Below are 16,329 nucleotides of genomic sequence, written 5' to 3'. Positions count from 1 at the left end.
GCCCAGACACCATTATTAGGCATTTAAATATCGTAGTAACTAGGCAGCCCCATACTATCGAGTACTTGGGGGAGAAGGGGCATTGAGCCGAACTCTGTCAAACCTTCTTAGATGCCATCTGTGCTTTTGACAGCAGTAAGTGGTTAAACTGCCAGGGTTTTTGTTGCAGCCGCACTTGTGCCAACCCTGCAGTGTACATCTATGTTTTGATGCCCAAAAGACTTAAAATTCATATAGACGGCCGGGGATGATGTAGTCAGTGACTGACTTTGACCAAATATGTTCCCGAGCCATAGTAGAAGATAAAGATGTCATCCACTTCATGAAGTAGTTATTTCTCATGTTACGTGTAATGAATATCTCCTGCGGTATTGCTAATGCCTATTCCAGTGTCAGTAAATGATTAGAGAATTCACTTTATGGAAGATAAGTCTATGAGAAACGTATTCAGCTGCAGACTCCAAGGAAGAAACTGCTTGTTGTCTGTGGCCTAAAATATATAGGTTTTATTACTAGATGTAAAGAATAAAACTAAATACTGTAAAATAATAAATCTCCTCATATGTTTCTCTTATTATCTCCAGTAATTGGATTATTACACAGGATTTTTATGATGTTACATCGGCTCATATTCTTATTCAGGTCTCTACAATATCAGATCCTCTCAGTGAAGATCTACTATATAAGAGAATTTTCCTGATTTACCCATCAAAGATGGATATGGACAGAGACAAGATGGCGGAGAGGATATTACACCTCACCCTAGAGATCCTCTTCCGGCTTACTGGAGAGGTGAGAGATTCTGATGACGTCACATTACATCATTCTTATCTATGGGAATAACAGATGGACAGAACTGGAGAGGTGAGGACTCTGGAAATGTCTGTAGTGAGATTTATGAATGTGTCTCTCCATAACCAGGATTACACAGTAGTGAAGAAGACCTCTAGTGAGCGCTGTCAGGACCCTGTGTCTGAGAGATGGGGAAGACCCCTGAGCCCAATCACAGGGCCTCCACCTCAACCCCTGATACATGAGGACATCAATGACCAGAAGATCCTAGAACTCACCTACAAGATGATTGAGCTGCTGACTGGAGAGGTGACACTGCTGGGAATGCTGGGACATTATACAGTAACGCTATGAAGGGATCGGGGGGATGACGGTATCATTGTATGTGTCAGGTTCCTATAAGGTGTCAGGATGTCGCTGTCTATTTCTCCATGGATGAGTGGGAGTATTTAGAAGGACACAAAGATTTGTACAAAGACGTCATGATGGAGGTTCCCCAGCCCCTCACATCACCAGGTAATAGACAGGACTAAATACACACAGCCTATAATTATCTGTATGTAAAGAATGAATTCAGTCCCTGTATGTGTTTCCTCCAGATCTATACAGTAAGAGGACAACACCAGACAGATGTCCCCGTCCTCTTCTTCCACAGGACTGTAAACAAGAAGATCCCAATGTTCCTCAGGATCATCAGGTAGATGGAGAGAAGGTGTCATGAGATCTCTCCTATGATGTGTAGATGGCTGTGAAGGTCTTGTGTTCAGTCTTGTTTTATCCACAAGTATTATATGTTTTATACTTGTGTAATGAGAAGGGTGGAGATGGCAGGATTAGAGCTGATCATAGATGGGACTTCTCCATCTGTCTGTGACTTTTACAATATTTGTTTCAGGGTGAAGATCTGACCCATATTAATACTACAGAGACATATGTGAGGGGTGATGAGTGGTGTAAAGAGGAGATTCCTACAGATAACCTCCCAGGTGAGTAGTAACCACTAAATGCTGAGAAGTCACAGATCCTTCTCCGTCGCTGTCTGTTTCTGCTTTATCGGTGGTGTAATCCGGCCGTATTACAATCGTGTGATCACCATTTTACCCCTAGACCACAATATTCTGCTCCACCAAAAACTGTTCAAATGACTTTGGGCATTAAAAGCCATTTTCTCTAGAACTTACAACCTGGAGGATACACCTTCTAACTGAAATTAGAAGTCGCTGACCCTTACCTGCCCAGATCTATAAACTGAAAAGCCAAATGACAGCGTACGTAGAATGTGCTGACAATTTAGAAAATCACTTGAAGAAAAATATTATTACAGAAAGTGGAGGGTAATGATGCTGTTGGCTTCCTAGAACCCTGATATCTTATTGGATGAATCTACCTTCTCTCCCTTCTGTGTTGCTGAATGTCCTCATATGGTCCCTACAAGACCAGGTCCAGTCTTTCTGGCCAAACTTCACTTTTTGTGATTGATAACATTAAATGTGCAGTGAGGGCCAAGTGTGAATTTCTGTACAATAACAATAGAATTTACCTTTATCTTAAATTTTCAATTTCTTTTAAAACCAACTAACTTCAAACAGGAATGTGATAAACTACATAAAAAACATTCCACCTGTGCCATGATATATCTCTAAGCTGTGCGTGGCTGATGGCTGTAATATACATTTATTCCCGCCTGCAGGAGATGTGTTGGCTCGAGCCCTGGTTTCATGGATTCACTCCACGTCATAGATTCCATTATGTTTTCAATCCTAAGGAATTCAGATTACTGCACAATCTCTCCTGAAATGGGGGCGCTAATACTTTCTCTACTCTTCTGGTCAGGACTCATAGTAGCTCCAATGGTCCACCATAAATGAGTGCGACTCCAGTTTAGTGTTGGAGCTCTCCCCTCATACATATGTTGATGTTGGGAATGTAACATTTTTTTTTATTTTATGTCTATTTTTTATAGGTTCATTCTGTGTAATAGTTTGATTGTGATGGGATCAGCCGGCCTCACTTATGTGACTCTGTAGCTCCCTTGTAGTCTTTCAAAAAGGTCTCCATTGCCTCTTCCAAATGCCTTAGATCTAAATTTAAGACCCCTCAGCTCTGCACTATTATAAAAAGGTCTCCTTGAATGTCTAATATTTCTTCATGAAACTCATCTGATAGATAATATTGTCCCTTACGATGGTTTAGATTGCCAAGAGCCACCGAGCCCCATACTCTAATTACGCCAGGGAGGTTTCACCACTAGTTACTCATCTTTTATTGATGAAGACTGTTCAGTTTGATCATTTTAGTAGATGTGTTATTGTCTATACCCACAATTTTTGACTAGGCAAAAAAATGGAAGCTGGCACGTTTAGGCAGGCTGCGCTGCAGGAATGAAGAGGCTTGGGATTCCAAGACGGCTTTTATTAATACCAACACGTTTCTGTGCCGGATCGGCGCCTTTCTCAAAGTATAAAAACCAAATGCCTCAATTTTTGACTACAGTAGTTAATGCCCAAAATACTCTGATTTAACCACTTCCTGCAGCCAGTTTTGTGTTCCTAATTAGGCCCCAATTTTCACATCTGATGTGTGACACTTTATGTGCTGAGAACTTTGGAATTCTTCACAAAGGATAATAGAAACAAATGGACTTTTACAAATTATTTTCCAACTTTTCTTGAATTTGACAATACCCTATATACGGTTGTACACTACTGTCTGGACACATGGCAGGTTAAGAAAGGAAGGATTTAGCTATTTGAATGCAGATCTTGCTGGAATAGTTTGCAGACACAATGTATTAGGGCACTTTTCGTGGTCACCTGGCAGCTCAAAAGATGGCTCCTACGAACAGGCTTGGCACTATCCACCCCGTTTTCCAGATCTCAGGAATTTTCTAGTTCATCACCCTTTAAACATTAAAGGGTGATGAACAAGGACTTACACAGAGACCGCTAAGCTTGGGCCACGGTGTTACCTGCTATTCTCTGTGATGTGACTTGGCAAGAAGAATAGTCAGGTAGCCGAGTCAGAATCAGGAGGGCAGAGAAAATACAAAATCAGATGACACAAGAGTGGTCAGTAAATGGGCCGGGGTCACAACAGGAAACAAATACACAAGCTGTGAGATGAGTACAGAGGACTGAACCAGAGGAGAACAAGGCTGTATCTGGCAGCTTCCAGCAATATGCTCTGAGCTTTACTAGGGTGTGGTGCTTTCCAGCTGGCTAAAGCAGGAAGCTGATTACTCAAGCTGGACAGCACACACACCCATACTGCCAGACTGGATGGTACTATACAGTGGTGGCCAAAAGTATTGGCACCCCTGCAATTCTGTCAGATAATACTCAGTTTCTTCCTGAAAATGATTGCAATCACAAATTCTTCGGTATTATTATCTTCATTTAATTTGTCTTCAATGAAAAAACACAAAAAGAATTGTCCTAAAGCCAAATTGGATATAATTCCACACCAAACCTAAAAAAGGGGGTGGACAAAAGTATTGGCACTGTTTGAAAAATCACGTGATGCTTCTTTAATTCGTGTAATTAACAGCACCTGTAACTTACCTGTGGCACCTAACAGGTGTTGGCAATAACTAAATCACACTTGCAGCCAGTTAACATGGATTAAAGTTGACTCAACCTCTGTCCTGTGTCCTTGTGTGTACCACATTGAGCATGGAGAAAAGAAAGAAGACCAAAGAACTGTCTGAGGACTTGAGAAACCAAATTGTGAGGAAGCATGAGCAATCTCAAGGCTACAAGTCCATCTCCAAAGACCTGAATGTTCCTGTGTCTTCCGTGCGCAGTGTCATCAAGAAGTTTAAAGCCCATGGCCCTGTGGCTAACCTCCCTAGATGTGGATGGAAAAGAAAAATTGACGAGAGATTTCAATGCAAGATTGTGCGGATGGTGGATAAAGAACCTCGACTAACATCCAAACAAGTTCAAGCTGCCCTGCAGTCCGAGGGTACAACAGTGTCAACCCGTACTATCCGTCGGCGTCTGAATGAAAAGGGACTGTATGGTAGGGTACCCAGGAAGACCCCACTTCTTACCCCGAGACATAAAAAAGCCAGGCTGGAGTTTGCCAAAACTTACCTGAGAAAGCCTAAAACGTTTTGGAAGAAAGCTCTCTGGTCAGATGAGACAAAAGTATAGGTTTTTGGGAAAAAGCATCAACATAGAGTGTACAGGAAAAAAAAGAGGCATTCAAAGAAAAGAACACGGTCCCTACAGTCAAACATGGCGGAGGTTCCCTGATGTTTTGTGGTTGCTTTGCTGCCTCTGGCACTGGACTGCTTGACCGTGTGCATGGCATTACGAAGTCTGAAGACTACCAACAAATTTTGCAGCATAATGTAGGGCCCAGTGTGAGAAAGCTGGGTCTCCCTCAGAGGTCATGGGTCTTCCAGCAGGACAATGACCCAAAACACACTTCCAAAAGCACTATAAAATGGTTTGAGAGAAAGCACTAGAGACTTCTAAGGTGGCCAGCAATGAGTCCAGACTTGAATCCCATAGAACACCTGTGGAGAGATCTCAAAATGGCAGTTTGGAGAAGGCACCCTTCAAATATCAGGGACCTGGAGCAGTTTGCCAAAGAAGAATGGTCTACAATTCCAGCAGAGAATTGTAAGAAACTCATTGATGGTTACCGGAAGCGGTTGTTCGCAGTTATTTTGGCTAAAGGTTCTGCAACCAAGTATTAGGCTGAGGGTGCCAATACTTTTGTCCGGCTCTTTTTTGGAGTTTTGTGTGAAATGATCAATGATTTGATTTTTGCTTCATTCTCTTTTGTGATTTTTCCTTGCAAGCAAATTAAATGAAGATAATAATACCAAAGAATTTGTGATTGCAATCATTTTCAGGAAGAAACTGAGTATTATCTGACAGAATTGCAGGGGTGCCAATACCTTTGGCCACCACTGTAGGTCTCAGGCACCCTAATCTTAGTGGCTGGGCAGAGCCTGGGCCGCCTAGAGCTTCTTGCTCCGACACCTTCATTACTAGTACCACCTGCAGAATGAATAAGACAGCGCCTGGTGACAGAAGCAGATGTCTCAGGAGCAGGTCACAAAGGAGATGGGACACCCCTTTTGAAGAAGCCCTAATATGACAAAATGACAGAAAACCAGAGCAGTAGAAATCCCCTAGGAGTAGTGACTATTTTGACTCCACAGGCTCTTTCTAGAAATTAGCATGTAGTGGATGTTGGAGAGTGAAAATTGCTAAATAGTATTTTATTGCCCAACACATATTACCCAGATTGTGCTCCAGGAGACACACACCATCAATTAAGTGGGTTCTTCTCACTATAGTAATGTCAAATACATGGATGCTAAATGTGGCTTGGGCACACTGCAAGGCTCAGAAGTGAGGGGGAGATTTGACTTTGGGAGAGCGGATCCTGCTGGATTGGTTTATGGAAGCCATGTTTCTTTTTAAGAGCCTTTTAGTCACTAATAATGTGGAAACCTCTGTTTTTCCATTGACAGGTGATGGACCTGAGTGGGGACTTGTTTTTGGTGAGATCAGTAGAAGTTGTTATTGCTATAATTTTCACCTACATAACATTGTTTGGTGGCTTTTTATTCCCTATTTGGGAAGCAGAATGAAAAAACAGTTGAACACCACGCTCTACTGGTTCATCCTATGAGGTTTTATATTAGACTGTGAACTGTCATTGTCTTTGTGAATAATTCTATATTTTTACATAACTGGCCGTTTTTACAGACAGTTCAAGTAGAAATGTTGAACAATATAAAATTCAAGGATATTTTATTCAAAAATAATTGGTTTTATTCTTGGCAGATGACTGTACCAGGAGATCAGAGGGACAGATGACATCTTCAAATTTTAAATCAAATGATCTCGATATCCCACAGGATACAATTGAAGTGAATGCCATTACTCCAGACATACTATCATCCCTTCACAGCAAAGATCTGTCATCTGATGCTTTGAAACAGGTCTCATCTTCTGATTCATTACCGACTGCTAAGGAAAATGAAAGTAAAAAAATAAGAATTAAAAAACAAATTGCTCCTAAAGCAAAGAAGCCATTTTCACATTCAGAATCTGGAAATAATATTCACTTCGAAAAGCCTTTTCTTAAACATCAAAAAATTCACACTGTGGAGAAAAGATTTTCTTGTTCCAAATGTGGGAAATATTTTAACCAGAAATCAGATCTTGCTAGACACCAGAGAACTCACACAGGTGAGAAGGCATACTCCTGTTCAGAATGTGAGAAATGTTTTAACCGGAAATCAAATTTGTTTAAGCACCAGAAAACTCACACTGGGGAGAAGCCTTTTTGCTGTTCAGAATGTGGGAAATGTTTTAACCAGAAATCAGATGTGATTAAGCACCAGAGAACCCACACAGGGCAGAAACAATTTTCCTGTTCAGAATGTGGGAAATATTTTATGCAGAAATGGAATCTTGTTATACACCAGAGAGCTCACACAGGGGAGAAGCCTTTTTCCTGTTCAGAATGTGGGAAATATTTTATCCAGAAATGGAATCTTGTTATACACCAGAGAAGTCACACAGGGGAGAAGCCTTTTTCCTGTTCAGAATGTGGGAAATGTTTTAACTATAAATCACATTTTGTTAACCACCAGAGAACCCACACAGGGGAGAAGCCTTTTTCATGTTTAGAATGTGGGAAATGTTTTGGGAATAAATCATCTCTTCTTAGTCACCAAAGAGCTCACACAGGGGAGAAGCCTTTTTCATGTTCAAAATGTGGAAAATGTTTTGGGAAAAAATCAATTCTTCTTGGTCACCAGAGAACTCACACAGGGGAGAAGCCTTATTCATGTTCAGAATGTGGGAAATATTTTAACCGAAAATCAAATCTTTATAGCCACAAGAGAATCCACACAGGGGAGAAGCCTTTTTCATGTTCAGAATGTGGGAAATATTTTAACCGGAAATCATATCTTTATAGGCACCAGAGAATCCACACAGGGGAGAAGCCTTTTTTATGTTCAGAATGTGGGAAATATTTTATCCAGAAATCTGATTTGATTAAGCACCAGAGAACCCACACAGGGGAGAAGCCTTTTTCATGTTCAGAATGTGGGAAATATTTTAACCAGAAATCGCATCTTGATAGACACCAGAGAATCCACACAGGGAAAAGCCTTTTTCATGTTCAGAATGTGGGAAATGTTTTAACCAGAAATCAGGTTTAGTTATGTACCAGAGAACCCACATAGGGAGACACCTTTTTCATGCTCAGAATGTGGGAAATATTTTGTGAAGAAATCGTCTCTTCTTAGTCACCAAAGAGTTCACACAGGGGAGAAGCCTTTTTCATGTTTTTAATGTGGGAAATGTTTTACACGGAAATCAACTATTAAAAAACATCAGAGAAGGCACACAAGGGAGAAGCCTTTTTCATATTCAGAATGTTGGAAATGTTTTAATCGAAAATTGTACTTTCTTAAAGGGGTTGTCCACGATTAGGGAAATCCCTTGTCATTCCTCATATTTGGCTCGTTAAAATAAAAACACTCATATTCACCATTCCAGCTTTGTCGGCAATCGCATTCCCGGGGCTCATGTGAGGTTGTTACATCACATGAGTCCTGTGCCCAATCAGCGACGGCTTCACTATCCCTGCCTTCGGATGCATTGAACATCAACAGGAAGCCAGGGCTGCGGCTGCTCTCTGACTTCTTGATGTTCAATTTGTCTGAAGATGGGGACAATCACGCCAGCACTAATTGGCTGAAGAACTCACGTGACATAACAACCTCACATGAGCCCCGGGAACGCAAGTGATGACACCGCTTGAACGACGCCTCCATGGGAGGTTTGTATCAGTGCTTTTATTTTAACACGACCAAACATGAGGATTGAGAAGGGGTTGTCCATGTAGTGGACCACACTTTAAAAGTAAAAAATCTCACACAGAGAAGCCATTGTCATACCTAGAGTGTGAAAAATGAATTACTGGAAAATTGTATTTTGTTGACCATCAAAAATAATTCAGACTTAGATAAACTATATGTGTTATTGACACATTGTACAAAGAGATTTAACAGACATTGTATTAATAAATGAGAAAGGGAAATCACTTTAGAACGTATCATATTTCTTGGCCTATAAGACATTTTTATCATGAAAATATCTTGTTAATAAGTGTGTCTTATAAACTGGAGGCAGCATCTCATGACAGAGGAGAATGCTGAGACAGTGTCTTTCCTGATCACTGAGAGTACTGCTCTCTCTCCTCCAGCCCCACCTGTATATAACTGATTGGTGCTGAGCAGGAGGGGAAGGTACCAGGACCGGTACAGAGGCTGCACGTCCTGAGTGAGCAGCTAAAAAACCTTCCACCTGACTAGCTCAAGGACCTTTCCGATCATGTAATCATTCACATGACCTGGAAGGAACTGCAAAATGGGGAAATGTGTACACAGTGTTTTTGTATGCAAATTTGCATATAATAATAATAATAATCTTTATTCTTATATAGTGCTAACATATTCCACAGCATTTTACAGACATTATCATATGTAGCAGAGCTGTGTATGTATGTAAATGTGCATATGTAGTAGAGCTGTGTGTATGTAAATTTGTCTCACAAAGAAAAATCTCCATTAAAATGTATATACTTTATTTATACCTTATTAAAAAGGAACTACTACATATGTTCCCGTTCAAATTTTACAAATTGGCACTATAGAAATGAAAAAAATGTATGTAATTCCGAGGCCATATAAATTAAATCAGGGGTTAAAGGCAGGTAGGGGAGGTGGGGATGGAGCCTCAATCCTTTCCCTATTTGTTATCCCTCATTATTTACCCTTCCTTTCCGCTGAGGTTTACACCCTAAAAGAGCGCAAGTTGTGGCACCCCCACTTTCTGTCGTATCACCCTAATTATCCCTAGATGATCCTAGGTACTACAACCACTCACAGGAGGAAAAAATTAAACCAAACATAGTTTTGGCAAATAGTTATCAGCCAAGATATCCATAAATAAAGTCACAATGCGTGAACCAACAGTATAGCTTATACTACATTAAGAGGCTCCTTCAATATCTGCAGAGGTATACCGGATTTTTCGGACTATAAGACGCACTTTTTTCCTCTAAAATTTTTAGAGGAAAGTGGGTGGTGCGTCTTAAAGTCCGAACATATGTTCTGTGGCTGGTGGGGGGCTGGGGGTGAGCGACAGCGGGGCACAGGAGGTAGCAGCCACCTGCTGCAGCCTACGCTGTGCCTGCTGCTAAAGAAAATGAATATTCCCTGCTCCCCACGCCCATGGGCGTGGGGAGCAGGGAATATTCATTCTCCTTAATAGCGTGCCCACTGTAACCATAGCTCGGCTCCTGCTGCAGCCGGCGGTCTGTGTGCCCACTATTAAAGCTCATGAATATTCGCTACAACCCACTCCCATGGGTTGTAGTGAATATTCATGGTCTTTAATAGCGTGCACACTGACCGCCGAGCGCAGCAGGAGCAGCACTGCAGCTACAGTGTGCACGCTGTGTGAGGGTGCATGGCAGGGACGCCATGCAAACCCTGCTATGCGCGGCTCACAGTGAGTGTCAGCAGCAGAGCGGAACGCAGCACTGAAGGAGAGAGGAGGGGAGTATGATTCTTTATTTTTTTTTGTGGGCAGAGTGATGGGGGCTCAAGGGGTGCCATGCATACCAGGATTAAGGGGTGCCATGCATACCAGGATGGGGGATCAAGGGGTGCCATACATACCAGGATAGGAGATCAATTGGCGCCATGCATACCAGGATGGGGGATCAAGGGGTGCCATTCATACCAGGATGGGGGAACAAGGGGTGCCATGCATACCAGGTGGCGGGAATCGGGGTGCCATGCATACCAGGATCAAGGTGTGCCATGCATACCAGGAAGAGGGGTGCCATGCATACAAGGATGGGTGATCAAGGGGTGCCATGCATACCAGGATGGGGGATCAAGGGGTGCCATGCATGCCAGGATGGGGGGATCAAGGGGTGCCATGCATACCAGGATAGGGATGAGGGCCATGTATACCAGGATGGGGATGAGGGCCACGTATACCAGGAAGGAGGGACCATACATACAAGGATGGAGGATATTAACAGAATTGGGGGACATTATCCCAATACCAGTGTCAGCAGCAGACCCCCTCCCCCATAAAAATGACCACATTTTTTGCTTACATCTTTTTTTCTATTTTCCTCCTCTAAAACCTAGGTGCGTCTTATGGTCCCGTGTGTCTTATAGTCTGAAAAATACGGTAATTCAAATATGAAGACATGAGACTAAATAATAGTGTCCATGCCTCTTAAAAAGATGCCAATAGTGCTACAGTGTTGTCACAGGCAAATAAAATGACCATGCATGAAATTCACACATAGCTTATATTACATATAAAGCTCCTTCTACAGAGGTAGAATTCAAATGTTCATGAAACAAATTAATACATTTTCCGTGCCTCTAATAAGGTGCCAATAGTGCTACAATTTTGTCACAGACAAAATACCTCTACATGTTGTAAATAGCGATTCCATTCAAAATGTAGTAGATCCCAGCTTGTCACAGAACTATATATATAGAAACCCCACATAGCTACCATTGTAATGTGACCCCAACACGTTTCCCCATTCCTGTTCAAGGTTCATCAGGAGGCTTTTTAGAAATAACCTTTTTGGGAAGTGTAGGATCACTTGTGGTTTCAAAAATTCATGTCATTCGTCTCTCAGCAGGTCATAATCCCATGTACAGCACCCTTAAATATGAGCTGTGTGTATGTAAATGTGCGCATGTAGAACAGCTGTGTGTGTGTATGTATAAATCTGTACATGTAGCAGAGCTGAGTGTGTGTGCACTGTCCACATAGAAGTGTTGTGTGTCTATATGTGCACTGTAAACTGTTCAATAATGTTCGTACTGGAAGAGGAAAAAATTGCTTGCACCAACTACCTTGGTGTTCTTATATCCAATCAAATACTGGACTTCAGCAATCAAGCCTGATGGTACCGGTTGCTCACATAAATAAGTACATAAAGGTGAAAAAAAGTGGCACTCATCGGTCCTGTAAAATCCAATATCTTTATTTAACAAAATATTAAAACTGGAACAGAGCTCATGGAAAGGATGACTGCCGTTTTGTGCTAGTCTGTGCTTCAACGGGTCCTTGGGAAACATTTAATTTCCAGAACCCGTTGAAGCGCAGGCTAGCGCAAAATGGGCGTCATCCTTTCCATGTGCTTTGTCCCTCTCAGCAGCCAGTTATAATCTTGTGTTAAATAAATACATTGGATTTTACAGAACCAGTGAGTGCTACTATTATTATTATTTATTATTATAGCGCCATTCATTCCATGGCGCTTTACATGTGAAAGGGATATACATAGCACAAACAATTGCAATAAATTTTGAACAATACAAGTCGGCGGCTGGTACAGGAGATAAGAGGGGAGTAGAGAAGGAGATCTTGTGAGAATTGGAGGTTGCGTGTAGGTAAGTACCTGGAGAACAGGTCACAGATATATGGAGGAGACACGTTGTGGATGGCTTTATATGCCATGATTAGGGTTTTGAACTTAAGTGTCTGGGCAATGGGGAGCCAGTGAAGGGATTGACAGAGAAGAGAGGCTGGGGAATAGCGGGGGACAGGTGGATTACTCAGACAGCATAGTTTAGGATAGATTGGAGGGGAGCAAGAGTGGTAGAAGGGAGGCCACAGAGCAAGAGGTTGCAGTAGTTGAGGCGGGAGATGATGAAGGCGTGCACTAGTGTGATTGAGGAATGTGCGGATCCAGGAGATATTTTTGAGTTGGATTCGGCAGGGAGTGGAAAGGGCTTGGATATGTGGTTTAAAGGAGATGTTAGAGTCCAGGGTTACCCGGAGGCAGCGGGCTTGCAGGACTGGGGAGAGTGGGCAGCCATTGACTTTGATGGATAGGTCAGTTGGGGAGGTTGAGTGAGACGGTGGAAAGATGATGAGTTCTGTTTTATCCATGTTAAGTTTTAGAAATCTGTCAGAGAAGAAGGATGAGATAGCGGACTGATATTGTGGGATTTTGGTTAGTAGGGAGTTGTGTTGAGCAAATTTGTTCGGCATTTCAAATTCGGGTTCGTGTTTGGGGTTCCAGCCTGTTTGCGCAAAAAAATCGGCTCCTTCCATGAACATCACTGATTTGCCATGCTGTCACGCAGATAACATCAGCTGGAACCTCGAGCACAAACCCGAATTTGAAATGCCAAACAAATTCGCTCAACATTAGTAGGGAGGAGATATCGGGTCCAGAGAGGTAGATCTGTGTGTCATCAGCATAGAGGTGATACTGAAAGCTATGTGATTCTATGAGCTGTCCCAGGCCGAAGGTGTAGATGGAAAAGAGCAGAGGTCCTAGGATTGAACCTTGGGACCACCGTCAGATAGGGGGCGAGATGAGGAGGTGATGTGTGAGTGAGAGACACTTAATGTCCTGTCTGTTAAGTATGAGAAGATCCAAGATAGGGCTAAGTCTTTGATGCCAAGAGAAGAGAGAGTCTGTAGTAAGAGGGAATGGTCCACTGTGTCAAAGGCAGATGACAGGTCCAGGAGGAGGAGGACAGAGTAGTGTCCTTTGGATTTAGCACTTAGTAGGTAGTTGGTGACTTTAGTCAGGGCAGTTTCAGTGGAGTGGTGCGGTGGGAAGCCAGATTGGAGGCGGTCAAAGAGGGAGCAGGAGGAGAGGCGGAGGACAGTTGAGAATGGACGTGTTGTTCCAGTAGTTTTGAGGCGTAAGGAAGAAGTGATATGGGCAGAGATGATGAGTCAAGGGAGAGCTTTTTGAGGATGGGTGTGATCGAGGCATGTTTGAAGCGTGAGGGGAAGACACCAGTTGTTAGTGACAGGTTGAAAATGTGGGTTAGGGTTGGGATGAAGGCTATGGTAAGGTTAGGGATGAGGTGGAACGAGATTGGGTCAAGTTCGCAGGTGGTGAGGTGTGATTTGGAGAGTAAAGAGGAGAGTTGATCGTCTGTAATGGTGGAGAAGCTGGTTTTGGAGGAGGATGGTTGAGTAGGTGTGAGGAGGGGCTGTGGGGACTTTAGGCAAAAGCTTTTTCTGATGTTATCAATCTTCTGCTTGAAGAATAAGGCAAAGTCTTCAGCTGAGATGAGAGGAGAGGGAGGAGGCGCTGGGGGACAGAGGAGAGAATTGAAAGTTTTAATAACTGTTTAGGGTTGTGTGACGGAGGATATGAGCGATGAGAAGCATGTTTGTTTTGCTGCAGTAAGTGTGAACTTGAAGGTAGTGAGGGACTGTTTGAATGCGATGAAGTGCTCATTGGGAGTGGGACCTTTTCCATTTCCGCTCAGCAATCCTGGAGGCCCTTCGCAGTTCTTTAGTCAGGTTGGTGTGTCAAGGTTGCCGGTTGAGTGGGCGAACTGTTGTATATGTGAGGGGGGCGACTGAATTAAGAGCTGCAGCTGTTGTGGTGTGTGGTAGGATGACTCACTCGGCCACTTCCGGAAGTAGACTCAGGAACCCGGGTTTTCTTTGCAGGCTTTATTAAACAGCATAAAGCTCTGCACTCCAGCAAAATAAACACAGCCTTAATTGGCAAAACAACAAAACAAAAGATAAACTGTAGCACAGTCCATATATGTGTGCGCGGTTCACCCACACAGGTTATGTCCAGCCTTCAGCTCCCTACTGAGCTATGGCTGTCCGGTCTGGAGACCCCGCTTCTCTAAACACAACAACAGAAAAAAATGATGACATTTATACCTTGCTCAGCCACACCCTGAGGTGGAGGTATGGGGAATGACTTCCCTCCCATCGCTACGTCATTCCCATAAAACCACACCCTTTAAGTGAATTAACCCTTCAGCATATAACATGCTGACAGAAAGTTTATTGGCTTCAGTTCACACAGGCAAGCAACCTGTGACATATACCTCCCCTCATAAATCATACCAGTGACTCTGTCACAGGTGTTATATAAAGTGGCAGCAGCATTTTCATCGTGTAATGAACTTATGCCTGTGAGAGGGAGAAGGGATTCAGAGAGTGAGTGTAGGTTGTAACATACCTGGCGGCGTCCTTGCATGGTGGTCCATCTCCCACTGTGCAAGAGGGCGCACTTGATCTCCTGTCCAGAATGTCTCTCTGGCTTCCCTCCATGCTGTCTGTTTGTGTCTGTTTCTGCTGCTTAAGGGCGGCGCCCGATCACTTCCTGCCTTTTGTACCTGCTGTGGGTCACACCCCTTGTGCGTCCTCAGCCTATTGCTGTCTGTCACTTGGTATATAGCTCAGCAGCTCCCTTCTATCCCTGCCTGAGCATAGTGTTTCCTTCAGTGTGTGCTTGCACTCTGAAGGTGCCAGGTCCCGTCTCTTGTCTCCTGCTTTTTGTATCAGTTCCCGTGTCTGAACTGAGTCCTGTATGTCTCCTGCTTTGCGGTATCAGCTCCCGTGTCTGAACTGAGTCCTGTATGTCTCCTGCTTTGCGGTATCAGCTCCCGTGTCTGAACTGACTCCTTTCTGTGTTCTCTTGTCTGTCCTGTCTGAACACGCTCCTAGCCTGTTCCTCTCGCCTTCTAGTGGCCGATTTCCTAGACCCGCTCCTGTGTCTGGTCTGTCCTGTCTGAACACGCTCCTTGCCTGTTCGTTCCGCCTCTCTGGGGGCCGTATTCCCAGACCCGCTCCTGTATCCCTCTGCAGTGTCGGTCTCCTCCGTACACTCAGTTCCAGTCTGAACTCTCTCCTGTCCTTTACCTGTTTTGCCTCTATGTCCGTTCCCTTCCTTTTTCTGCAGAGTCTGAACTCGTACCTAACTCCTGCTTGTTGTCTCTGCAAGTACTGTGTGAGTATCTGGCTCTGTCTTTTCCTTCCTGTCTGTTCCATGTGAACAGAGCCCTGTCCTCCCTGCTCAGCCTTGTCTGCTCTCTAGCTGTGCTTGCCTGTAACCCTCTGCCTGTATTGTTCCTGAGTCCCGGTGTGTACTGGGTCCTATCCCGCCTGTGTTCCTACCTGCTAGTGCCTCCCTGTCTGCACTCTAGCTGTGCTTGCCTTTACCCCCCTGCCTGCATACCCGCCTGCCTGCATACCAGTCGTGCCTGCCTATACCCTCCAGTCTGTGTGCCAGCCTACCAGCCTGTTCCTGTATTTCCCTGTGTGGGTCAACAGCCGTGTCCGGGGTCTGTCCTGGAGTAGCACCTGGTCCCTCTGCTCGGTTCCTCCTTGGTGCACTGGCGTCGTATGCCGTCGTGCGACCCTGGTCGGATCGGGTGAATACTTAGTCACGCCCCTCCAGGCATTCACTCTCCGGCACGGTCCAGTGGAATCACTACCAATCACACGCACACGCCGCTTAGCCCGGGCGTGTGCATAACAGCATGCTCAGGCCATGGTTCCCGTTGAGCCCCACGGCCTTCGCTCTTTGAGAAGTTTTTCCAGCGAATACATGCATTAAAATAAAATAAATAAATTTTTTTCCCCCTTTAGCTGAGTTCCAGGCGAGTTACGCACCCGTCCAGATGGATCTATCAGCCCTCGTTCCTGCGGATCCGCCACGTTACTATGGGGA

General features: G+C 43.9%; 1 protein-coding gene across 1 annotated transcript; it reads left to right on the top strand.

Moving 5' to 3' along the window:
- Positions 1–831: 831 nt before the first annotated feature.
- On the top strand, positions 832–14,206 carry LOC141197675 (uncharacterized). The gene is made up of 5 exons (XM_073662763.1): positions 832–1,101; positions 1,185–1,308; positions 1,392–1,489; positions 1,688–1,778; positions 6,600–14,206. Exons 1-5 carry the CDS (start codon positions 847–849, stop codon positions 7,988–7,990), a joined length of 1,959 nt encoding a protein of 652 aa, XP_073518864.1. The 5' UTR covers positions 832–846; the 3' UTR covers positions 7,991–14,206.
- The last annotated feature ends 2,123 nt before the right edge of the window (positions 14,207–16,329 follow it).

This window comes from Phyllobates terribilis, unplaced genomic scaffold, assembly GCF_046119375.1.
Source record: "Phyllobates terribilis strain yellow unplaced genomic scaffold, ASM4611937v1 Scaffold_85__1_contigs__length_6476398, whole genome shotgun sequence".
Lineage (NCBI taxonomy): Eukaryota > Metazoa > Chordata > Amphibia > Anura > Dendrobatidae > Phyllobates > Phyllobates terribilis.
Note: the sequence above shows the minus strand (reverse complement) of the source record. Positions and strands in the feature narration are given on the sequence as shown.

Bases quoted from the DNA above. Each gene is read 5' to 3' on its own strand.
- LOC141197675 (XM_073662763.1), top strand. From the start codon at position 847: ATGGACAGAACTGGAGAGGTGAGGACTCTGGAAATGTCTGTAGTGAGA. The intron at 1,309-1,391 runs GTAATAGACAGG...TGTTTCCTCCAG, and splicing joins CCAGCCCCTCACATCACCAG to ATCTATACAGTAAGAGGACA. The intron at 1,490-1,687 runs GTAGATGGAGAG...TATTTGTTTCAG, and splicing joins ATGTTCCTCAGGATCATCAG to GGTGAAGATCTGACCCATAT.